At 35.2% G+C, this 27,087-nt stretch overlaps 1 protein-coding gene across 1 annotated transcript in view; it reads right to left on the reverse strand.

Annotated features, from left to right (window-relative positions):
- The window catches only part of LOC311616098 (utrophin-like), a gene marked incomplete at its 3' end in the record, with an annotated part of 88,750 nt that overhangs the window by 10,533 nt on the left and 51,130 nt on the right, over positions 1–27,087 (reverse strand). Inside the window, exons 10-14 of the mRNA XM_084907325.1 lie at positions 24,041–24,126; positions 21,361–21,518; positions 18,710–18,876; positions 14,957–15,068; positions 3,394–3,524 (exon numbers count right to left, since the gene is read on the reverse strand). Of these exons, the coding sequence (XP_084763451.1) occupies positions 3,394–3,524; positions 14,957–15,068; positions 18,710–18,876; positions 21,361–21,518; positions 24,041–24,126 (654 nt within the window). The remainder of the gene's footprint in view (positions 1–3,393; positions 3,525–14,956; positions 15,069–18,709; positions 18,877–21,360; positions 21,519–24,040; positions 24,127–27,087) is intronic.

Genomic DNA, 27,087 nt, shown 5'->3' on the forward strand with positions numbered 1-27,087 from the left:
CGGTTCCTGCTTCTTTCTCCTCTCTCATTTCTTGCCACGATTCCCAGCTTCCCATCCCATTTTCAAAAAACAATCCGGACTCTGGGCCTTTGAAAATGTTTCCCTTGCTGGAAACTCTCCCTTTCTAACCCCCACACCAAACACTGAATGTTTGGCCCTTCCATCACTCAGGTCTCAGTTTAGCTGTCACTTTCGCCAAGGCCAGTGCTCCCACAACCATAATTAACACTTACTATGACTTGGTTCTTGCAATAGTAAGAATCTAATAACCATGCAGTTTGTCTATTCCACCTTAGCCAATATCAGGGACAGGTGTCTACATTTTTAAAATGTAGGGAAACCAACCTAACTTTTTACCTAATAATTATCTCTCACAATTCTCAAATTATTTTTGGCACTATTTTAACTTGTTTCTCATGTTTTTATTCAATGGTAACTTTTTAATCAAGCTCTACTCATTTATTTTGATTGATGTTATGAGAAATCTTGCAAAGCTATAAAATTAATTAAATACCTAAGCATGGGTTTATTTACCTTCTTTTAGTAATAACTCATTTTTCCCCTGTAAAGCTTCTTCACACATGCAAGTATTACTGGATAGGAGGTAAGATTACATTTTGCGGTGTAAAAGAGAGTGAAGAAGAACATTCTAATCAGCTTCCTAAATAACTTCCACACATTTACCACTTCGCTGATTTTTCTCCTATGTTCTACTCCCACAAATAGGAGAGTAAACCAAGTCAAACTTTTTTACTACCCACTCACATAAATTGTTACACCAGAAGACTAAGTGGCCTTGAACTAGAAAGGGCTCATCGGAAAAATGAACTTCAGCAAGTACAAGAACACATTTCAGGATTAAAAAAAGAAAATCTGCCCACTCTAAACAGTAGCTCATAAATCTTTTTCAAAATGCATCTTGTGACATCTGATTTAATCTTATACGCATTTTCTTTCTCTTGTTTTCCACTCACTGAAAATGCTGGTAAATATATGTTAGATGAAATGAAACATTTTCAGAGTTGCAGCCAAAAATCCTAGCACAAAATTATTGGCAAGCTTGTCTGCTCTTTTTTACTTTAACTGAGTCACTCAGAATACAATGATGGATGCCAATAATTATGTTGATACTGAAAAGAAAATTATCAAAACTGCTTAAAAGGACTATAAAAGACCTATTTGTCTGCCCAACTAATAGGAAGTGTATAGAAATTTGAGGCACAAAATGCCAATAACATATCAAAAGAGTGAAAAGCACATCACCAGTTCAAACCTATCAATTATCCCATACTAAAGGCACTGTCTTAATTCTATGCTTCAAGCAACTACTCCAAAGGTTAGTTGGATCTGATACCAAGAGTAGTAAAATTTTGTCTTTATCCTGGTGTTCAGCCCAATTAAACTATATGTTAGATACTGAAATAAATACGAATGTATTATCAAACCACCTGATGAGGAAAAGGACAAAAATACAGCCACAAAATGAAGAGAGGACCAATAATCCACCTTTTCCATGGATTTAAGTATTTGAACAGCTCTCCTTGAACTATAACTGTTTTTATTAAATTTGTCCTAAAGTGTAGTTCAAAAAAATGTATTGGAGGCATATAGACTAATTGTACATAGTTTGATATCAAGCAAAGGTATCAAAAAGTTTAATTTTTTTCATATGTTTTAAATGTGTATATGACATTTTGACCTATTTATATATTCAGTTACATTATATTTCTTTCTATATGTACACCCATAATACTACCTACAGCAGCATAAAGACATCCACTATGCTTTGGCTGTGGTATTTTCTCCACTTCGTAGCAGTTTCACAAATTAAAAAAAAAAATGCATTTGCACATAAATGTATGCATAGAGCTTTATATGGAAAAAAATTCAGACCAACAGTCTATCCCTCTATTTTAACATCTTTGAGACATGCAGTGTCATAATATGCTGGACCATTACTGTTCTCAGATTATGTCTCTATGAGTGCTGAAGGTTAAACAAAGTTTGGCTTCACAAAAATTGTACTTGGAACACTTTTAATGCCTCTCTACTGTAGAATGTAAAGAACTCTACCCTTCACATTTCTGAGCTTGTTTTATAGTCATTTGAGAGGGCATCTTCTGTAACAAGAACCTCACTATTCCTTACGACTAAGGACTCTGGTGATTATTAGCAATTAAGGTTAATTTTCCCCAACATTCAAGCACACACAAAAATATTTGCTTTGGCAGGTATATTTAAGCTAATATTCTAAAAATTCAAAGATTTAAATCATATCTATTTTTAATCTTTATATATAATTAGTAATTTAAAATTACATTTGTATGGCTCTTTTTCAAAATTATTTTTATTTCAGGCTATAAGTTATAATTTTTCTTTGTTTTAAAATCCAATAGTAATTTTGTTACATTGAAATTTTATTACATTTATGCTTATATACACAAATTATAAAATTTAAAGAAGTTGTGTCTATCTCATGTACTATATGTTTATTTTTAAAATAAGTTTTTATTTATTTCAAATTGGAAAGGAGCGGGAGAGGAAGATAGAAACATCAATGATGGTGCCCTAGACCGGAATCTCAATTGGGACCTTTCAGTCTGCAGGCTGATGCTCTATCCACACAGCCACTAGGGCTCTATCATGCATTCTTCAAAGCTACTTCATTTTGCTGTCATGTTCAAGACAAAAGAAATTAGAAATGTAATGTTAGGTTTTGATGAGATTTTAGTATATAGGTAGGTATCTAAAGAAAGATAAGTGTTGCCAAAACCGGTTTAGCTCAGTGGATAAAGCGTCAGCCTGCGGACTGGAAGGTCCCAGATTCGATTCCGGTCAAGGGCATGTACCTTAGTTGTGGGCACATCCCCAGTAGGGGGTGTGCAGGAGGCAGCTGATCGATGTTTCTAACTCTCTATCTCTCTCCTTTCCTCTGTAAAAAATTAATAAAATATAGTTAAAAAAAGAAAAGTGCTAATAAATTTATATTAAAAATATATGAAATAAGTGTGAAACATACTATAAGAAATAGTAAAACATTCCCCAAGAAGGGAAAATGGAAAATAAATAAAATAATTAAAGAATATACAATATTACAATTTGCTTTAAGTTTTTGAAGAGGAAAAAGAGATAACCAATGCAAAGATTAACACATATTTATAAAGTATAGGAACAAGTGCACAATGAAACACAACATTTTAGCTGCGACATTGTCAAAAGCAAACAGTAAAATTTCATGTTATAAATATTGATTCTAAATTTAAGTTACCTCTTTTGAAATAGAACAGTTTACTAAAACACAAATAGTTTTTGGTATCAAACAACTTTTTTTGTGTCACTAACATAATGAATGACACTATTAGATATAAGTACATATGTTAAAATCAAACTTACTCATCCAAGTTGTCACCTTCAAGAACAGTCGGAACAGGCAAGGAGCCAATTTGAGTATGTTTGGCAAAGTATTTCTTAGATCTGAACTTCTTCAGCACCTTTGTGAAGTCGCGTACATCTTCCCCAGATGTCTATGAGGTTGAAAAAATTGCATTTATCTCATTAAAATGGAAGAAGATAACTTTCTCCAATAAATTGACCATATGTAAATTAATGCAATTAAATAACAATAGTTTTAGTAGTTTTATGTATGTTTGGAATAACACACAATGTCATGAAAACACATGGTAATCACGGCTCATCATTAAATATACTCAGCAATTAGTTTATAATTTTTTAAATTTCTAATTGAAGATAAACCATAGCTAGCTTATTTGCCCAATATTTTACAAATTGGGCCAAAAAGTAAAATTAATTTTGGAAATTTTATTACCTATTACCATTTGTAAAAAAAAAAAAAGGTTCAGTTTACTATTAAACAGTTCGGGACGATGAAGTATGATGGATATTATATGGTTTTAACTAAGGTGCAGAAATAAGGTTGAGCTATGTAGCCTATACCGACTGCACACATGCTAGAATACACTGTAGTCAGAGAAAGAGAAAGCAGTAAGAAGAGACCAAAGGCAGCATCACACCTCTCCTCTATATTGTAAGAGGTACTATCAGTTTCTTTGTCCTTTCCCAACCATAGGAACATAAATAATTTTGACACGGATGAAATTTTTATGCAGTTTTTTAATATCACCAATTCTAGTTTTTATTTGCAACTAGGGGCCCGTTGCAGGAAGATTCCTGCAAGACTTCCGGTGGGCTTCCCTCCCACCACATCACCTCTGCAGCTCCCCCATCTCCCCCGCTGCGGGGAGGGCGGGGCGGGTGGGATCCCCAGGGCGCACAGCTGCCCTGCCTGCCCCCTCCCCTGCTCTCGCGGCCTCTGCCACGCAGTCTCCATGGCCATGTGCGAGCGCCACTAACGCCACTGCATGCCCCGGCCCCCACCCCCGACCCGCTGTGCCCACTGCTGCCTGCCGCTCTGGTCGCACGCAGTTTCCCTCCAGCAACTGCCTTGCTTTCCACTTTCCCTTCTATGCTGTCTTCAGTCTTCACTCTTCCTTCCCTCAGCATATGCAAATTAACCACCATCTTTGTTGGGTTACTTTGCATACTTGCTCTGATTGGCTGTAGGCATGGCAAAGGTATGGTCAATTAGCATTTTTCTCTTTTATTAGTGTAGATGCGTCATTCAGACATCAACCTCATTCAGTCCTTCTGAAGATGTATTTAAAATGTTTGTATGATATGCACAGAACTAAATTACAGCCTTGACTATCTGACTCCTGATTGGCTGTCCAATCAATAACTAGATAGACTTCACTCTAATCTCTTTACAAAACAGAACCGGAGAACTTTTCTATAATAACAAACTGGGTGCTAAATACATTGCCCTACCTGCTGCCTCCATCCCTTTTCTTGTATCCTCTCCAGTCTATCTTTTCCTTCATGACAAGCATTTCCAGGATTCAAATGTGATACTACCAAAACTATTTTGCAAGCAGAAGCTTAAAAATACATAATTATTTTTTAAAACAACTAAATTCATGGTCAAAACTAATAATAGTTGTATTACTTCCTATCTGTTCCTATTCTACCTAAATATGCCTGCTTCTAGTAAACTGTTAAGGAGACTTTTGATTCTCTAGTTTTACAGAGCACAGAGAAAACATGAATAAGCCCAGGTTATTCCTAACCTAAAATTCAACAATTTTCACTTTATTGAAAAGAAAAGAAGTATAGTAAGGACAGTTTGCAGTATCACTAGGCCTTACCATCATATCCAAAATGTCAAATCTTTTCCTAATTCTGAGAATAAACTATATAATAGCCTGACATTCTCTGGATATAGATCCTAAATGTGAGTAAGTATAGAAAAGAAGCCCTTAATGAAAAGAAATGCAAAGCCCTCTGTAAAGAAAAAAGGATTGCTATCAGCGATGATGCTATTAAGATTTAACCAGGCAGGACAGGAGAAATAAGCAAAATATAGTTGGGAGTAAAGAGTATTCAGAGGAGAAAGCCTGGGAGGATATTTCACCTACCTTCAAGGGCATTTAGGCCTTTTACAATGGTTAAGACAACTGCAGATCATTAAGTTTATGAATATATTTACCCTGAATGCTTAAAAAAAAAAAAAAAAAAAAAAAAAAAAAAAAAAGCTTTTCCTGTTGGAAGTGCAAAAATAAGGCCCCATGATGCAAGGATAAGCATTTATGACCCAATTTATGTCTAGGTCTGATCTTAACATACTGTTAATAACAGGGAAATAATAAAGTAATGGGATCCAGCTTTTACTTGGGCCATCTCTATCTGGCAGCATAAAGGTTTGCATTGCTTAGGCCAGTGGTTTTTCAAGCCATATCCAGGTTTTCAACTCACCGAGGAGTGGGGGAAGTGGGGAAGAAAAGACCACGTGCACACCGTAGTCGGCTGCTTTGCCAGTCTGGCTCAGCCAGGGCAATGTGCAGTACAGTGTTCTTTAGTATCTGTATAATAAAAGCCTGAGCATGGTTATGGTGGAACGACCAGAACAACCAGTAACTGTGATGTGCACTGACCACCAGGGGGCAGATGCTCAGCACAAGAGCTGCCCCCGGTGGTCAGTGCGCTCCCACTGGGGGAGGACCATTCAGCCAAACGCCAGGCTCACAGCTGGCGAGTGCAGCAGCGGGGGCAGGAGCCTCTCCTGACTCCATGGCAGCACAAGGAATAGTGAGCCCAGCCGTCAGGAGCAAAGAGCAGGCCGGCAGTAAGGAGCGAGGGGGCCCGGACTGTGAGCGGGATTTCCACGTGCTGGCTGAGGGACTTCCCCCCCCCCCCCCAAACCCCTGTCAGTGCAGGAATGCCTCCAATGTTCACATAACTGTGTAAATATCACCACTATGGAACTCCAGAACATTCTCATAACCCTTGAAAAAAACATGCACCCCTTAGCAGTCATTCCCTCTCATGTGCTATCTCCTCCTCTCAGTCCCTTGGCAACCACTAATCTACTTTTTCTTTCTATGGATTTGCATATTCTGGATATTTCTTATAAATGGAACCATACAATATGTGTGTTTTTATGATTGGCTTCTTTCATTGGCATAATGTTCTTCTAGCTTATCTGTATTTGGGATTCAACATGAACTCCTCCAGCTTGGGAAATACATAATTCAAAAGTGCAAGTCCAATTCCACACAATATACTTTTTCGCTAAATATATTTCAGACCTGGAAGAACAAAACACCTAGACTTCTCTCCACTATGCTGCCATCATGTAACAGTAAAGTGGTAATGAAATTTATTTAGATAATGATAAGTAACTAGTTCTCTACCTATTTCCCACAGAATAATACAAATGAATGAATAGAATATTTTAAAAGTGTGTCTGAATCAGAAAATCTACCCTGTAGTAAGTCTATCCATATAACTCTCTACCAAAACCCTAAAATTCCTTTGTGTAAGGTGGTGTCTGATGATTTTTTCTTGAATTCTATTTTGCCAACCAAGGTTGGGAGTATTTTAAATTTCCCTCCATTTTATTCCTTGGTTGAGAACAAATATAACCAATATATAGAGCCAAATTTAGCCTATCTTTTGCTTGTGTTTGTATGTGTATGTATAAATGCATGTGTCTTAGTCTATATTCCTATTCATATTTCAAACTGTATATTCTTATCATAAATGCTGACACCTATACACTATTGAACTTCAAGAACATTGACATATAACTTTTCTTTCTCATTAATGCAAATCACATGGAGCAATAAGGCTAAGGTGCAGAAAAATCTACACTTAAGAAATGCTAACCATCTCAGACAGCCAAGTAGGTTGTTTTACTATTTCAACTCAAAAGACTCCCTTCACCAAACATACAGAAAACAAAATATAAAAGGGGGTGGGAGATTACAATGATGCCAATTAAACTAATGGGCATAATTTCTCAATACTTAGCACTTTAAGCAAAACACCCAAAAGAACTGCAAATAAAGAAACAAAACTGGACTGATTTTAAATCTCGCCCCATTTTTTTGTTTTGTTCAAGTTGTAACTAAGGATGGACAGTACTATCTAATTCCTTAACAAATACTTCTAACATTATATTTTTAACTTAACTACAGATTACGTACAGAGGAAAACAAAGAAGTTCAAAGAGGAAAATCAAGGTTGTATAAGAGGACAGTCATTTAGCATATGAGTAGAATAATGAAACATTATAATTTGGATCATGCATAAGTGCAGACATTATTGTTGAATAGCACCCTCTTTAGCAAGACTTATTAAACATAGAAGTCAATAGTTATAAGTGGTATATGTATACTATTAAGGAGTACATTTCATTATCATAGAACTTATTTTAAAGACATTCCAATTATTTTTAAAAATTGCAAAGCAACTTCTCAGTTTTGAATTAAGTTTCATTGATTTTTAACAAGTTCACATTTAGGCATAATAAGTCCCAGGGACAGTACAAAATCATTAGGATAAGCTCGGAGCCTTTTTCAAGTTCTAATGGGAAAATGTGAAACTAAAAAATTAGCATTAATTAACAGAATCAAAGCATCAAAAATAAGTAGGGTAATAAGTCAACGTAAAATGGATTTGGGCCAAAACTCTCCTTAAAAGCTAATGACATACTTTAAGTGAACTGAACTTACTGGGAAAATAGTGAAAAGTGGGCATGAGCTGAAAACCACTTCTAGATGCTGAGGTCAGAGAAATCGCAATGATGCTGCATTTTTAGCACATTGGTAAACATCTTAAGTCTCATCTAAAGAAGCAAGAGTGCCAAAAACAAACTATACTAACTCAGTGCAGAGCTTTCCAAAGGATGAATCAGCATTTTCCTAATATTTGATGTTTATAGTTTTATGATACACTGATGCTAGCAGGGGTGGACAGAAGTGGACAACACAACTATTTCTAATTTTTCTTTGTTTTTTGTTTTTCATTTGTTTCTTCCCAACAACATATAGGTTTATGTTTTTCTTTTTTAAAAGATGTGAATTTGCTTTACACTTTTAAAAGAAAATCTTTTTTTTTTTTTTTTTTTTTTTTTTTTTTTTTTTTTTTAGTAAAGTACTGTGATTTTTTTTTTCTTTTCTTTTTTTGACAGGTTCTGAAAACCCTGAACATATTTGGTTTATTTCTCCACATATTAGCCAATACCAGCAAGAATATGCTTATAAACTGTTGCTTTAAAACTAAATTCATTTGCTTTAAAAATGCAATACAAATTTTGTCTTAGGTGTTGTGGACTTAATAAGCTTTTTCCCATCGAAGCATTTTTTCCTCGTCCTCCCTCTTCCCACTAAAATCTTAACAAAACTCTCAGTACAAACTAGTCTCATCCAAAGCAAGCATGTAAGCAGCAAATTTTGCAATGATTCCACATAAACAATTTGAATGCTGGAAGGGGCTGATGTTGCTAACCTTTCTGGCAATAAAATTTTGCAAATATGCCAACCCTTCCTGAGCTAGATGAGCTAACATGTCTCTCAGAACACCTTCCTATGCTGACCAGATCTTCAGTTGCTGATATATGTATTGACCAATGGGGAAGTACTTTACTGCCTTTCCGAATTTCTCCTTTTCTGTACATGGATTGGGCCATTGCTCTCACCAGATACACACAGTCTTTGTCTGTTTACCTTTCTGTTTAGTATGGACTCTGTTCTACTTAAGAACACACTAAAGGCCAGGTGCACAAATTTGTGCACAGGTGAGATCTTTTTGGGTGGCTTGCAGGGATTGGGTGAAACCTGCAGTCCAGTGGCACATGCAGCTCCTACCTGCCGCTCCTGCTCATTCAGGCCCACTGTGCCTGCTGAAGGTTCATGCCCAATTAGTCCTATCAGGAGAGGCTGGTGCTGCCACAGCAGTGCTTGCCAGCCACGAGCCCTGCATGGGCTGAAACCAACTCTCCAACATCCCGAGAGGTCTCAGATTGCGAGAGGGTGCAAGCCAAGCTGAGGGACCCCACTGGTGCATGGTGGGGACTACGGGAAGGCTCCAGGGTGTTTCTGGCCCCATCTCACCCAGATCTGATGGGGGTCAATCAAGGTCAGTTGGCTGGGAAAGGACACGGGAGGTTGGCTAGCCAGGGAGGGACCATGATAGGGCTTCAGGACTTGTCTGGCCCATCTCACTCAGTCCCCATCAGCCAGACCCCAGCAGCAAGCTAACCTACAAGCTGGAGCACCTGCCCTCTGCTGGTCAGTGCACGTCATAGCGACTGGTCAATTGCCCCCTGGTGCACATCATAGTAACTGGTCAACCAGTTGACTGTCTGCCCCTGGTGGTCAGTGCACTTCATAGCAAGTGGTTGAGCAGCCTTAGCATATCATTAGCATATTATGCTTTGATTGGTTGTTCAATTGTTCTGCCATTTGATCTATCTGCATATTACCATTTTATTATATAGGATTTCCCTACATCTTGTTCATAACTGAAATTTCAACCTTTCTCCTTCAGTGAATCCTGATGCTCCCATGACAATAATCTCTCCTTACAATCATCTCCACCAGAGGCTATATAATCTCTCCCTCACAAATGCCAGGGAAAAAAGGATGCACCATTTTCCCCTTAGCCTCAGCCTGATCACCCACTAAAACCAAAGTGCCTGTCTGTTCCCTTTGACTGTACTTGACCAGACACACTGTCATCTGTCACTGCCAGGGATTGATAGTCTTCTAAAGCCCATCTCATCTCTATAGCCTTTCATGTCCCACTTTAATCACACACTGGGATATGGCCACACCTCAGGACTCATCATAACACATCTTCCATTCCCAAATCTCTACCTTGGAGAAATTTTTCACTGCCTAAAACCTTCTGACCCTTGCTCCTACTTTTTTAATAGGAGCAAATCCATTATTGTCTCCAGGGTTTTGATCTCTAGCCCTGTAAACCCCTTTGGGATTTCTTCAGCATAAGGATAACCCAATCCATCCTAGTACCACTAACACCTTTAAATCCTTCATTCTCTTGGCCTTCAACTGTACCTACCACCTTTTAATTCCAAAGCAGCTGCAATGACAGGGTCACAGACTGCAAAGCTTGCCAATTAACCTCAGCTGCACTCTGGTGGCAGTGTAGCAATTAATTTACTCAATTTTTGGTGAGTCATGCTTGCCCCCAGTAGCAATTCTAAATATTTTCCATTTTCCAAAATATTTAACCCTACCCAACCTTGTAAAGAATTGCAAAAACTCTTATAAATCATATGTAAATTTCATCATCCTCTTTCTCTAATGGATTATCACATGTTCTAATATACAAATGTTTCTAATTTGAATTCAATTTAGGTTATTTGCAACAGAGAATATAGATGATTTTTTAAAAGATCCAATTAGGGTAATTTTCATTATAAAATTAAATGAAAATAATATAAACTGTAGCCATTTCAAAAATAAATGATAATTCCCAAATTCAAACATGTAGTGAGCAAGTAATAAGAAAAAAAAATCTAAATATTATCTTGATCCATAAACTTAATCAAGTAAAAATGTAATAGTCTTTTGTTGAAATTCCCCACATAGAGATCATCTTTCATTCATTATATTTTCTCTGTATTTCTAGTCCCCAACAATATGCCTGGTATAAAACAGGGTCCCCAGTGAATATAATATTCCTGCAAATATACAGAAAACACTAATTGCTATGACTACATCCCAATGGAGTTAAATAATAAATCTATGCCACTGACGTTGAACAAATCATTTATCTTCTGTAAGATTTAGCTTTTTCTTTAAAATGAGAATAACTTAGCTAGATTATTTCCAGCTTTAATATTCTCCAGTTAGTATTTATAACAGCAGATATGAGCTCATTTAGCTTCTATGAACCAAGCATAGAAAGGAAAAAAAGTCCTCAAGTAATTTAAAAGACAACTGAAGAGGCAAAAGCATTTCACAAAAACAGTACAAAATAACACACTCAAAATATTAACTAGTGAAGTAAGGGCTATCAGTAGAAATCACAAAATGATACTGTTTTGGTGAGAAGAAACAGAGGGTCTTGGAATATTTGATACACAGAGTAAGAGTTGAGCTGTTTTTGTGAAAAGGTAGGATTTTAATGAATAGAGAATGGTAACAGGTATTAAATATAGTCCACGTCATGTTGTCTGTCTTCAAATATTCATTTTGAGCCTTAAAGAACGAATTCTCAAATGTACAAATTTGGATTATAGAATTATCAGGAAAAATAAGAGTTAAACAATTATTTCTTGGAGAGAAAAATTCCACTTCATTTCTATTTATAAATGTCTAATTATCAATTCCAGAAAACACCTTCATAAATAATGATAGCACCTTCATACACTATTAGTCTTCCTATATCTAAAGACAAACATTGTTATAGATAATAAGCTGATATGTTCCAAGAACTATTTCTGGAGCCCTGAGGGTTTAAGATAAGACTTCTAAGTTTCAAAAACATAAGCTTCAAATATAGAAGCATTGTGATTCAGATAAACTTAAAGGAGAAAGGAATAAAGACAGTAATGTAACTAGCACACTTTCCTAGATTTGCAAATGGAGATGCGCTATGAGAAATGCAAACAAGATTTGTATGAAAAGGTCTGATCCATTTACCACTCATGTGGTGTTTATTATCATTGCATTGATGTTTTTACATTTGATTTCATTTTCTAAGGCAGATATAAAATGTGTTTAGAGAATGTTGGGTAAAAGATGAATGCACCATAAAGAAAGCTCACGAAAAAGAAAAAGAAAAAGAAAAAGAAAAAAAAAACCTGCTAAAGTAATTTATTACTATTAATTTCAAGGTTATGCCTTTCAAAGACTCAACTTATATGGATTTCTCCATTTTATCCAAAGTTGTGGGGTCAAAAGCAGAAAATAAAAACAGTCATAAGAGGTGATTTATGAATGTAAGTTGCTGATGGAGATCACTATGAAATCTTCAGAAATGGGCAAAGAACTTCCCAAAGCATGTCTGAAGACAGGGAGCCAACTTGTACAATGTAGGGTAAGCTGTAATCTTAGACATAATAACAATGACTTTGGGAGGACTATCTGACAAGAAGGGTTCTAGATAATTTACGAATTTAATTTTAATGATAGTTGGAAAGTGAAATTCATCAGTGTATCAGTGATACTCAAGCAGGTACCCACTGCCCAATCACTGATAGGGAATTTTGTGGGTATTTTGCAAAATCATTAGGGATTACCGTAGTTAAAAACAAGAAAAATATTAATTTTATACATCTTTTCTTTATACATTTTTGAATATGTAATCATTTTTATAGATCTTTAACATATACTTACCCTATTTTTTTTCATTTTGACATTAGCTTTTATACAGTTTCTTAAATTTCTAGCTATGATCATGTAAATATCTCTATATCTATCTATCTATCTATCTATCTATCTATCTATCTATCATCTATCTATCTATCATCTATTTATCTATGTCTATAAATAAAGGCCTAATATGCAAATTGTCTCCTCAGGAGTTTGACCAGGAGACTGGGAGTTAGATCGCTCATTATGACATGCGCTTACCACCAGGGGGCAGCGCGGGATGAAGGAAGGCCAGGGCTGACATCCTGCAAGCCAGAGGCCCTGATCGCCCTGATTATCAGCTAGGCCTAGGGACCCTACCCATGCACAAATTTCGTGCACTAGGACTCAAGTTAATACTATATTTCTCTTTAATCCAAATCCCTTACAATGACCTTCAGCGTCTCACAAATTGATTCCTGACTTTCTTTGTAATCCTAGATACTACTCTTCCTTTTGAGATGAGATAAATTCACTTTCTATAAAATTCATTTGTTTCTATTGGTCCTCAAGTCTTTTCCATCTCCTTCCCACCCCTCTGTGTAGTTGCACAGGGTCCCGTGCTCAGAAAGCTCTGAACTTGGCGTAATGCTCTGGTTTTGCCATCTTGAATATCACAATAATCTTTTAACAAGGGGCCCACAATTCATTTTGCTCTGGTCACTTCAAAGTAAAGCGCCAGTGCCTACCTACTACACTCCCCTTGGGGAATATCCTCTCTCCTGTGCCCCAATCACACTAACCTCTTTTTCACCTGCAGACTCCCTTGTGTGTTGTCTCTTCCCTCGACTAGTTCTATACCCATGAAGTAAAGTTATTCTTTCTTTTCCTTCAATCTCAACTCAAATGTTATCAGGAAGATATTGACTTATTTCTTTACTTAAAGTGCCTCCTGTAACCTTTTATCTCATTATCCATTTATTTCTTTAAAGGCACTTACTACAATCTGAAATGATCTCATTTATTTCTTTGTTGCTTGTCAAAGATCCCCTTCTCCTAAATGGAAAGCAGCAGGAGAGTCGTAATCTTGTCCATTTTGATAGTACACTGATGAAGTATCAGGGCTGAGAATAGTGTCTGGCACATGGTTAGTACTCACTATTTTTTGTTGCATGAATAAATATGTTAATCATAATAATAAATGGTACTTCACACATTTCATGTGGGAATTTTTTCCTAGTTGGTCATTGTGCACTATGAATATTTTATCTGTTATAATTCTCCAACATTGTCTAGAGGCTTCTTCCCTACATGTAGAGTACCTATTTATTTGAGAAGATACTTAAGAATGTGAGATTTATATGTGTATATTTTATTTTATAAGTATTGCTGTCTTTTTGTCAATTTTTGATCCAAAAAATAACTCAATTTCCTAAACCAAAAAAAATGTATAACTCTATGAATAAATTTTGGTTCACTTTTTGGAGGGAGGTTAAAAAACCTCTTTTGGAAAAATGATGTGAAGTATTTTGGCCATGTGAACACTCATATTCACTCATTTCTAGTACTTTATTCTATGAAAATATAATTTATGTATAATATGGAAAAAACTCTCTTCACAGTCATATTTATGAGTTTATAATACCAGAAAGTTAAAAACAAGCTTAATATCCAAATTTAAGGTAATGGTTAGATAATTTAGAGTAACTCACTCAAATAATCTGTATATATATGACAACAGAGGGGAAAACTTATTACACAACATGTTCACTGCAAACAAAAGGATCAAACTTATATAAATTAAAAGTAAACAAAATATTAAAATCAGAGACATGGAAAAATACTGGAAGGTTGCTTGAACAGGAGCTAGATTTTTGGATTTTTTTACTCTCTTCCTTTTCTACATTATTTTTAATGTGAATATGTAATTATTAAACATTTTAAAGATGTCTAAAAGAAACATGACTTCCTATCACATAGTATAATTTTCAATGTAGGTCAACATGAGCCCTTAATAGAGTTTGCTGCCAAGAAAGTTGTTTAAAATCACAGATGAAAATAAAATTCAATTAATTTTTCTGAAAAGTGTATAATGATTCTGTGAATGAACACAATATAGATATATTTATTTAAAAGAAAACAAAACAACAAGAAAGCATCATTAAGCCATCTTAAAAGTGACTTTTGCCCCCAAAGTTGTTTTAACTGAATAATTTCAGATGCTAGCTAATTAAAAAGCAAATATTAAAACAAACAAATACTGGCTCAATACTCACAGGTGTACAATATTCCACCATTGGATAATGTAATTTGTGACCTTTTGCTGTTCGACCAGAGAAAAAGCAACTCTGGCAGACATCATAGTTATAATGCTTCAGGCTTCTATACCTAGAGAGAAGAAAATAAAATTCATTGGCTTGCATGCCTATATTTAGTCCAAATCAATCATCTGTGGAAAGAATTTTATCCATCCAAGTCACTACAAAAGTATATTGGCCACAAATGTGGAATTTGCTTAGTGACACTGTACATCGCTCTTTATTTGCAGAATATTATTTTGAGGAGTGAAACTAAATTTTAAGTTTCAGGATGGAAAAATATCTCCCAGGTCCTCTATCTTCCAGAATGGCAGGTAGTAACTAAGAACATAAATATATTAATATTTTACAGAAAAAAAAGTAAAGGACTAAGAATGAAAATGGAAACAAAATGTAAAGGGTATGTGAGATTAATCCTGTAAACCATTAAGTGCTGAGTAGCTTCTAAAATCACCTGCAGAAAGCACTTGCAAATCAATCTCAAGAAAATAAATCAGCATATACTACTGTATCCAGCTTATTTTGGCAGGGAAGCAACCTGGTCTGAAACATTCACTGACACTAATATTTCTTGACCTGTACCTGTTTTACAAATATGATTGACATCTTAGTTTGTTTACTTCTGCACACCTCATGGCAGAAGGCCATTCTCTCGTCAATAGCACCAGACCCTTGTACTATTAGTGGATGTTGTGCCCTGTGAAAAATATGCTTTTCAGTCTCTCTTGCTGATGGTGGTGACGAATGCAATACAAGTCGAAGTCACTGGGCGGGATTTCAAGGGACTAACTTGGTTGAGAAGAAGCATGGCCCCGCTTTCTCCTTCCTGGAAAATGAACCTGACACTAAGAAGAGACGTTTTGACACTGGGGGAATAGATGGTGATGGAAGGGGACAATTTGGGATGGTAAACCCACAAAACAATACACAGATGATGTATTGTAGAACTGAATACCTGAAACCTCTGTAAATTTATTACCAATGTGACGGTCCAAAATTCAATTAAAAAAAAAGAACAAAAAGAACTGCCATTCTGTTAGCATGGGTGACCTTGAAGATGGAAGCCATGTGTTAAGGATGACAGAGAATAAAGCTAGAACTATGAAAAGAGGATGCCGGTCAAAGGGTACAAATTGGAATAATTTTTAGGAATCTAATGTGTAATATATTGACTATAACTATAATAATACTATATTATATACTTGGAAGTTGCTGAGAGAAAATTTTAAATGTTCTTACCACTAAAACGAAATGGTAATTATGTGATATGATGCATGTGTTTCCTAACAATATGGAGGTAATCATTTTGCAGCACATTTATCAAATCAATATGTACCACATTTTAAATTTACACAATATTATATGTCAATTTTATCTCAAAACTAGGGATGTCGGGCGGGAGGTTTCAGCCTGATCCTGCAGGCCCGGCTGAGGGACTTCACTGGTCCACGAACTCGTGCCCTTGGCCTCTAGTAACGTAATAAGCATCCATGTACCCACATCTCAGCTGTGTTGAATCATAATGTTGTGTCATTTTCTTTCTATTTAAGAAATAAAACGTTAAAAGTACAATCAAATGCTAGTAATTTTTAGTCTTTTGTCCTCTTCTTCACTCTGAAAAATCCCATCCCTCCACATCTTCCTGGACTATAGCATGGCTGTATGTGGCAGGCTTTACACAAGCCAGTCTCTCCAGATCAGTTTATCTGGATGGTTCATGTGATTTCACATTACTTTTTAATATAGCATACTAATCAAAGCATATTAACATAGCATAATAATCAAAGTCCTAAATCTATTGTTCTGTTCAGTATCATGTTTCTTGGTGTAAAAATCTCACCTCTTCTAAAATTCTAGCCTGCTTTTTAAAAAATACCATATTGACCAAGAGCATGAACTGCAGAGTCAAAAGGATTATATTTGAATCCCAGTTTTGCCTTCATTTATTGGATATCTGGCCTTGGGCAAGGTGCCTAATTTCTGAGTCTTAGTTCTTTCCTGTATAAAGTAGAGATAATCCTGCCAATCTTACAGGGTTTTTGTGGAGAGTAAATGAAATAACAAATGCAGTGTTTGAGCACAATGCCTGGCATACAGTAAGCACTGGATAAATAGCAGTGGTTAATGCTGATGGTTATATCTTATTTGGACTATCTTCCCACTTGTAGTTTGCTACATTCCAGCTATTCCTTTCATCTCTGTCTGCCTGCCTAACAGCTGCTTTAAACTTAGCCTCTCCAAGAAATCTGCTGCATTTCAATGGGCCTTTTCCATCTCCCTCTCCCAGGGTTTGCCCTCTGACTTCCACTGGCTGCCAGGCTCAGGTGGATTCTGCCTCCCACGACTACCTGCCTTTCCATCCTCCTAGACTGTACAGCCTCGCTGGCCCCAGGCACTCGGTTCTTGTCACACTTTGGACTGGCTCCCCAGCATACCACGACGGGAGAACAGGACATTACACTCTATTTCTCAGTTTGCCATTCTCAGAAAATGCAACAATACTCTTCATACAAACTATGTTGGTAAAGTCAGTCAAATGACAGCAATTTGTTTAGTTTAGCACACTGATACTGATACTATATGCACCAAATCAAATCCTAGCCATCCTGATTGACCCTCCATCTGCGAATTCACCATCTTAGCTATTTCCACTTTTGGAATGAGTGAAAGGCACATACAAAACCTTAAGTTGCACTGCTGAGTAGTCTTGTGTTTTTCATAATTAGTTGCCAAATCCAACTGGGGTTACTTCCAATATTCTTTGCAGAAGAGAAACATGTATATTCTAATGCATACTCATCCTAAGACAAGGAGGTGGAAAGATCATGACAACAAAGACACTTCATCTTCATGTTTCTCTTTCACAACAATGTCTCTCTCATTCAACCTTTAACCCTACACTCTTCTGCTTTGTGGCCACAAACTGATGAATCTGACACTGATTACACTAAAGTGCAGTGGTGAGCAGTGCTCTTGTGTGCAGGTAAACAGGGTTAATCTACTTCACACCAAACTTGGTAGAAGTAAAACAAAGTACCTCCATTACTTTACTTCAGTTGTTATTTAAATTTTGCTCTATGTTTTCCAAGTTTGACCCCAAAAGCCTCAGAATATCATCCAATCCCATCAGGGCCATATATGTACTGTATAATGATTTGTGCAATTATCATGCATGAACATTTTCTGTAAAATATGTAATAGAAATTCAGAAAAGTCTTTGGTTCTGGAGCAAAATAATATATTTTTTTAATCCTTTATTGATTAAGGTATTACATATGTCTCCTTTCCTCCCCTCCTATCATCCCCATTTCCTCTCAACCCAAGCACATGCCCTCAATCCCCTGGTGCCTGTGTTCATTGGTTATACTGATATGCATGCATACAAGTCTTTTGGTTGATCTCTCCCCCTCTGTCCATCCTCTCCTGCTTCCCTCTGAAGTTTGACAGTCTGTTCGATGCTTTTCTGTCTCTGGATCTATTTTTGTTCATTAGTTTATGCTGTTCATTATATTGTATAATAATAACAACAAGCTTCATGTACTGTCTATAAGAAATGTCATTTTAGATAGATAGACTCTGCTGAGCATCTCATTTATTTAGAAGGCAAACCCCCCAATGGGAATGAATAGAAGGGATGATAGACATACACTGAGCTGACATCTACAGAACAGAAAACAGTCTCCTGCCACTACTACCTGTGGTAGATCTTACCTGAATCCAACAATTGGACATTCTTTACAGATGTTGCATTTGGCCTGATGTTTCGCAGTTTCAGCTGCTGCCACTCGATGGAAAACTGGAAGCCAAACCATGGACAGTGGTTCTAGACGCATCCAGTCTATAAACTCTTTCACACTTATCTCTGGCTTATATATATTCTGGTGAAGAAGCAAAAAATATTAAATGTGAAGAAAATTCATTTATTTAAATTGCAGTAAGTGTTGCTGCTTCATAATTTTGTGAAAAAATATCTGCACAATTAAACATCATGTACTTCTTTCCAGGTCAGTTAAATCATAAAATATTTTAGGTTGTCCAAGGGCAGAAAATTCTAGAATTTTTTTTTAAAAAACAGCCCTATCTATTTTGGCTCAGTGGATAGAGCATTTGCCCATGGACTGAAGGATCCTGGATTTGATTCCAGTCAAGGACACGTACCTTGGTTGCAGGTTTGATACCTGGCCCTGGTTGGGGTGCATGTGGGGAGGCAACCAATCGATGTTTCTCTTTCACACCAATATTTCTGTGTGTGTGTGTCTCCTTTTTCCTTCCACTCTCTCTAAAAGCCAATGGGAAAATAATTTTGGGTGAAGATTAAGAACAATAACGAGAGAAAGAGAGAGAGAAAGAGAGAGAGAGAGAGAGAGAGAGAGAGAGAGAGAGAGAGAGAGAGAGGGAGAGAGAAAGAGAGAGAGAAAGAGAGAGAGAGAGAGAGATGGGGGAGGGGGGGAATATTGCTATATAAGAAGAATAAAAAACCCCCAAGTACTTTCATATACTCAGATTAAAACAAAAAACCACTATTCTAGGTATTCTTTTCACATATATACTTTAACCTCATAAAATTCACTCATCTAAGTGAGTAAAAACCTGTGAAAGTAAAACTCACTGATTACTTTCCAAACTTGAAGCCCATTATAAATGGTACATAAAAACTGTTATTTTTGTGTCCTGCTCCAGTCCTATTACAACATCACACTGAGGGTACAGTAATACAAATATACTTGGCAAGACTTCAAAATTTATAACAAAATGTATAAAACATCTTAGTCCCCCCCTGCAAATCCTAAGACTAATTTATTGTCATATGTGCCAAATTAAATTTGTACAAACATCTTTCTTCTGCTGTTGTCAAAGTCATTCTATGAACCAGGACATAGGAAATTACATTTAGAATTTTTCAACTGGCATTTTTTATTATCTCTAAAATAAGAAAAAGGGCTATTATAAAACATAATAACCCATAACATCAATTCGCCTTAAAAAGATGGTGTGAGCAATTTTTTTTCTCTCCAATGATAAATCACTGAGTATGCTTTGAGAAAATATCTCTGGCTATACTTTAAGTAAATGTATAATATCACTAGTAAAGGTTCTAAAATGCTTTATATACAGTAAGCATTAAAAAGAGACTAAAATCATTTTCCAGTTTAACAATACAGCTTAGACCAGTATAAAACTTTGTGTATCATTCTCCTTTTGCACATAAGTTCTCAAAAAAAAAGAAAAAAAGACCTTATTTTAATAACATTTTTATTTTATATATGTTTTAAAATCTTGCCTCCAAGGAACTCAGGACTGAAATATTTATTAAGTAGCTGTAATATTCAAGGCACTGTGCACAGGGATACAATAATAAAAAGGTAAAAATTATCCTTATTCATGAAGCTTAGATTTTTATGAAAGAAAAAACTGAACAGGCAAATACACAATTTAGTATCTACACTAATAAAAGAGAAACTTGCAAACTGACCATCCCTATGCTATGCCCACCAGCCAATCAGGAACAAGTATGCAAATCAAACTAACAAAGATGGTGGTTCATTTGCATACACAGGCATGTAGAAGAAGCCAACTACTGCAAAAGGAAGTGAGGCAGCAGAGACAGGGGGGAGCTCCAGTCACAGGAAGCCCTATTCTTGCAGGAATCTTCCTGCAATGGGCCTCTAGTGTAATGATAATGATAATGGTAATGAGCACCCTAAGAAGGTAGAGGCAGTAAGGTGAACAGGGTAACACATAACCTTATCTAAAGAGGTCAGAGAAGGGTTTTCATAGGGTTTTAGATTTAAGGAGAGACCTAAATCATAAATAAAGATTGGTGATGAAAAGAGTTTGTGGGCAGAGGATTTGGAAAAACATTCTGAATAGAGTATACATGTCCTAAGGCAAGAATGGAAGGACTGAAGTAGTGTGGGTAGAAAAGCAGGGAACAAAGGGATAAGTGGCACAAAATGAGGCCAGGGCAAAGGCAGGGCCAGATCACAGCAATCTGACAGCACGTGTTAAAGAGTGTGGATTTCATATATCGAGAAACAGCTATTCTTGAGGTGATAACCATTTCTCGAATCTTTGAATTTAAAATTATTACCTTGTCCCAAGAAATAAAGCTAATATGATTAAATAAGTTACTTTAGGAGTAGGGAGAAATTCTATGTAAAAACCACCCACTTTGTTATAGAAACTACTTCTTTTTGAAAAGAAATTTCAAATGCCTTAAGAAACAAAATACAAACGTACTGAAATGGCACCCAATGTCCTTCACCATTTGGCTCTAGCCCAAGTTCCCTGTCCCATTTCTTGGAAAATTATCAAAACTCTTCCTCAGTACACCCTGTACACCAGCAATCCTGTGTGTTTACCTGTTGGAAACAGCTGTGGACAATGGGTTCAATATAGCTGCCTCCAAAAGCTGCTACTTCTCCCAGCTGCCGGGGGATCTGAATAGCATCATGTAGTAAAATGCCCATCTGCCGCTGGTCACACATTTCTGTCGGTCCAGCCACTTCCTTGAAGAGATCTGCAAGGAGGAAAGGCAAGAGGTTAACTTCCATCTGCCCGCAGTGCTCTCTTATGTCTTTGGTGATGGGGACTGAACAATGAAGATTTAAAAAAAAAAAAAATATATATATATATATATATATATATATATATATATATATATGTATATATCAATCATGAGGACATGAATCAATTAGTCGTCTCCTTAATTCTGGCAACCTTGATATTCTGTGTGTCTGTAATCAGGGGATTGGTTAACCACATGCTTCTGAAAACAACCTCCTGTTGTATGTCAATACATTTAAATAGACCAGTAACTACAGATTTTCTTTACAAATGGTACAAAAACTACGTGTGGGTTTCATTCAGTGATTTCAGTAAGGATTTCCCTTCTAATTGAGAAAAACAGTCAGCCAAGATGAAGCTTCTCAGGACTTGTCAAAGAAATAAATGTGCCTTCCTGGCAAATCTTTACATTTTAACGATTTGTTTACTAACGTTTGTGTTCACTCCTAAATTTAATATTCTATTAAGTGTATATTTTTGCTTCTTTTAAAGATTACTATACTTAAATCTATTTTATGTAAAAACATTAAGAACTACAAGGAAGAGTCTTTTATTTTTATGTGTGTATGTGGGGTTTTTAGGCCCAGTCTCAGTCCTCATAAGCTATAAAAATTATTTTTGTTTTATTTCATTTTATATACTAAAATACATTTTTTCAAATTTTAAAAACATAGTAACAAAACTCAGGCTTGCTTTCATAGTTCTTTAGCCTTTTCTATTCATTAAGAAAACACTAACTTATTTCATAGCTCTCTCGATTCAATAAAATTAAAACTCTTCTCTCCTTTCCAGTGTTTGCTTATCTTCCTTTTGCCACTTGAAACATTTTGAAGATTTAAAATTATTAGCTTGTCCCAAGAAATAAAGCTAATATGATTAAATAAGTTACTTTAGGAGTGGGGAGAAATTCTATGTAAAAACTACCCACTTTGTTATAGAAACTACTTCTTTTTGAAAAGAAACTTCCAAGTTCTGAATATTCATAATCACAAAAAATCTAAACGTTTTTCATGTGACGTTTCCAAAAACAGAAGGGGAGTAAACATTTATGGGATCCTACAAACTATAAAAAAGCCACACCGATCGATAAATGAATATCAGATCAAAATTTATATTCCATTTATTTTAAAGGAGAATAATGCCAGATCTAACGCTGTCAACATGCACTTTCAAACAACTGAATCGGGTTTAGTGATATTTACAGAGTTATTATCATGAAATATGACTTTAATTATAAGTATACATAGGGAAAGCAAATTTAATTAAGATAAATTTAATTTTTATTATCATTTGTTCACTTCAATTTTGTTAGAGTTCTACTTGTTTCTCTTCATTTGTCAAAAATAAGATGATCATGGCCAGAAATTTATCTGCCCAGGATTCTTACTATTTTAAAATTTTAAGCTCATTTTAAACTTTTCCTGGGAAGAGGCCTCTTAGATAAACAGTGCTGATGCACATATGTAATAGCCTGTACAGAGGAGTGCACGTGTTCAACAAGATCAATCATGTCCAACTTTCATCTTTTGAGACAAGTAGCTATATTGCTATGCTACCATTAAGGTAAAACTACACACAAACCAGGAAAGGTTAACATTAACATCAGAAATGTTGACATTTCTAAATTTTCATAAATGTTCACACTTTTTATGTCATAGTCAGAATGTGGGAATGAGCCTGAGGAAAGTCACAATCTAAAACACAAGATCCAATAAATTAGCACAGAAGAGATGTCAAAGGCCACTGAAAAGGATCTTTGTAAATGTGTTTTAGATGAGGCAAATGGACCGCCAGCTATAGGCAGAAAGGCCAGGGTGTTGTTTGAAACTAATGAAGGGATATTTTCAGGAAGGCCTCAGAGGGAGGTGCCACAGGGTAAAAATACCTGCCCTGTCACTCAGCTACTAAGTGGCAGAGATGAGGTTTGAAGGCAGGTCTCTCTGGTGTATGGGCCTTTTATTTTCCAAATACCAAGATTCCTCATTTAATTATTTGTCTAACTATGTCTATAACAATATGAACTAGAACTGTTATAGACAGTTCTAGTTCTTATATATATATAAGGCTTGGGCTTTACAGTCAGAAAACTCTGTGATCCAATCCTAACCCCACAATTATTGTCACTGTAGCCTTTGACTAGATTTGTAACCTATCTCAGCATTAATTTTTTTATCTGAAAAATGGAAACCATGATGCCTACATCATTATGGGATGATTATTCTCAGAATTAAATGAGATACAACTTATAGTTGGTTCTCACTTCACCAAGGCGCCTCACCTCTTGATCCTATTATCAGCTTTTCATTACACACAAGTCCACTATGTTATTAACACCATCAGTCTAGCTTGGACATGTAGAGTAAGGGTTAAAAAATGGGAACTATTATTACTAGCCAAAAATATAAAGTAAATCTCCAATAAAATGATCATTCCCATTATTAAAAACACTATTGGTATAAGAACAGTCTTACGTACATCTGTATTTTTCTTCTAAGAGACCTTTAGACAGAGATATCAATCCAATCTTCAAACTCAGCACTCTAATTTTTCCAATCCGATCCCTGAAATTATAAGAATCTCAATGTCTTACATGAATTTAAAACAGTATGTGAAATATTTCTGAATATCTATTTTCTTGAGGGTAAACCATTAAAAAATAATTGCATCTTAAAGTTCTGACTTTTCTATTCACATTTAATAATTAATGTTAAATCTACACCATAATTTCATTACATAGTTTAATAGTATCTTCAACCTGGTCTAGAAGAATAGATAGCCTGAAGTCATGTTACACACAATATATAAACTAGGAAGAATAAATTAAGGCAAAATTAAAACTTTAATTATAAAGCTGAAAATATATCATTTTATAAATACTATAAAATCTATTTATTAATAACTACAAATGCAAAATTCAAAGTAGATACATATATGCATGTGAGTTAATTCAGCAAGATATATCTAAGATCAAATGTAAGAAAAATGACTGAAAAATTAGCTATAGACTGAGGGCTTCTCACTGCTGAATACTAAAATATGTATTGCCTAATTGATGTGGGTCTTTGTCAATGCAGTTTTTGTGTTACAATTGCAATTACACTAGCCATTGGTCTTAAACACATAAGTGTGGAATCTCTATTTGGGGAAGCATCAAGGTATAATTAAATTCAAAGTATATTAATTAATCAACATGAGAAAATAGCTTTTACACTATACCCATAAAAGACCATTTCAATTTTACTTATAAGCAGACTAAAAAAAAATTTATTTTATTTTAAAGCAGAAAGTTGTTATATTCTATCATTTATCAAAGAACTACTGAACTGTCTACCAAATGTTACTTGCTATCCTAAATCCGAGGGATGGGGAAAGTAAATGCAGAAACTATAAAAATTAGCAATATGATGATCCTTGCTATGGAAACATAGTCAAGAAAAAAAGTCTTTATTGCTATCTTTATATTTCATATTCAGAATCAGTTTTCAGTTAAATTGTTGCTGATAATTTTCTTAAAATATGTTTTGAATTTACAAATAAATCATTAAAAACCTATAAATGATTTTTTGCATAATTATATGAATACATAAAATTTAGTAATTCATGCTATTCAAAAACAAGCAAATATTTGTATTGTGGAACTTTAATTTTAGGTAGTCTTATTGTCAAACTGCATTTAAGTCTTAATTTTATTGATATTTTTACTATTAATATTAACTGACATCTTCCATTCACAAATTGTAAATACTCTGGTAAGTTTTTTACACATATCATGACATAAAATAAAAATTAAAAAAACATGCTTAGGTATTTCTACAATGTACTTTAAAAACCATCCCTCAATATCCTAGAGTCTATATCTATATCATGTCATATCCAACAAATTTCTTGAACCGTCACTATGCATGTATACAACATTCAGGATTGCCCTATGAAACAAGTAATAGCTTTAAAAATAAATGTAATTATTATAAGCAGAATTTCTAAGTTAATATATACTGTTTATTCTAGTTACTTACAATTATCTTAAATGGAGCTATGCTAGAAATTTTGCTTCTACTTCATGTTTTTTAGGCATTTCTAATTATCATATGCAAATAGACAATGTCTCTTTTCTTTCCTCCAGAAATCAGGAAATTTTATTCTTTGGACATAATCAGACAGTAGATTTGCAGAAGATAACAAAGGGCTGTGTGGATAGACTAGTACATGAATATGCCTAAGAACAAAGCAATCCCTTATGGGGGGAAAAAGATCAAAATGATAGGCATTACAGGATGACCTCGAGTCTGTGGTGTCAACAGAAGAAAAGAAAATCATCAGGAAGACTACTGAAAATGTCAGTCCTCTATTCATCACACCATCAACAATTACGAAGGCTTAAGATGATTCCAGCATTGTTCTATATACCATAGGGATCACTACAAAAGTACAAGGCACAGTTCCTACCCATGATATGCTCACACACTGTGGAAGTGAAACAAGAATACAACTAGAGAATCATAAGAATATACAAACCAACCTTTATGTATGGAAATAATCAATATAAGTTAATGATAGCTGACTAATTTATGGTTGGTGGTTAGTCTAAATAGTCCTTAGCATAACAACATTTGATTAAAAATATGTAAGTTGGACATTGGAGCATTACATGGCTCACCGGTCCCAACTAGGAGAAAATATCACAAGAAAAGCGAAGGAAGGGAATGAATAGAGGGAGGCATGTGAGCACTAGTGACAAGACTCATTCAGGTGTCAAGGACTTGCATCAAGGCTAAATTGTTGATAAAGTTGTCCAAATGACGCAGGGCTTTGATGTTAAAAAAAAGGTATCTGGATTTGAGAGGCAATAGCAAGCTAGGAAAATTTATTATTGTATGACACAACCCAATACTTAAGTATTTGGTTTCCTGATAGATTTCATAATTAACTCCTGACATTAGTTTAACTGGATAGATATGTATCCTACAATTTATATCTATCTTGGAAAAGTAGAAAAAAATAACCTCATATTACAGCCAGTGAGGTTAATATTTTCTACTGAGACAAAAGCATTTGAACCAAGTCTTCTATTATTTAAATAATAATTTAAACAATTTTGATTTCCATTAAATGTAGAAGGAAGATTTTGAAATTAAGACTTTTTACCCTGGGAAGACAAAGACTGAGTAAGACTGTGAAATCTTATAAATGGAATCAACTTCATTTCTAATATTTATGAAGACCTTTCTACATATTAGTTTATTTGGCCTTCATAGTCACTTATGTGTGGTGATCCAAGCAGATGTTTCATTGCAATTTTTCAGATAAGAAATTAAGATGTCAAAAGTGAAGTGGTTACCAAATCATACAGCAATCAGAATAAAATATTTGCATTCTTATTATCCACAACAGAAGAAAACAGATTTTTGAATATTAGGAGAAAGGAAGTACATGTTAAAACTTCAAAAACAACAACAACAAAAACACAGTAAACTTAGGATAAGTAATAAAATACTATTTTTTCTTAGCTATGGCAATGTGGT

This window comes from Pipistrellus hanaki (assembly GCF_964339955.1).
Source record: "Pipistrellus hanaki genome assembly, contig: scaffold_57, whole genome shotgun sequence".
NCBI classification, from domain to species: Eukaryota; Metazoa; Chordata; class Mammalia; order Chiroptera; family Vespertilionidae; genus Pipistrellus; species Pipistrellus hanaki.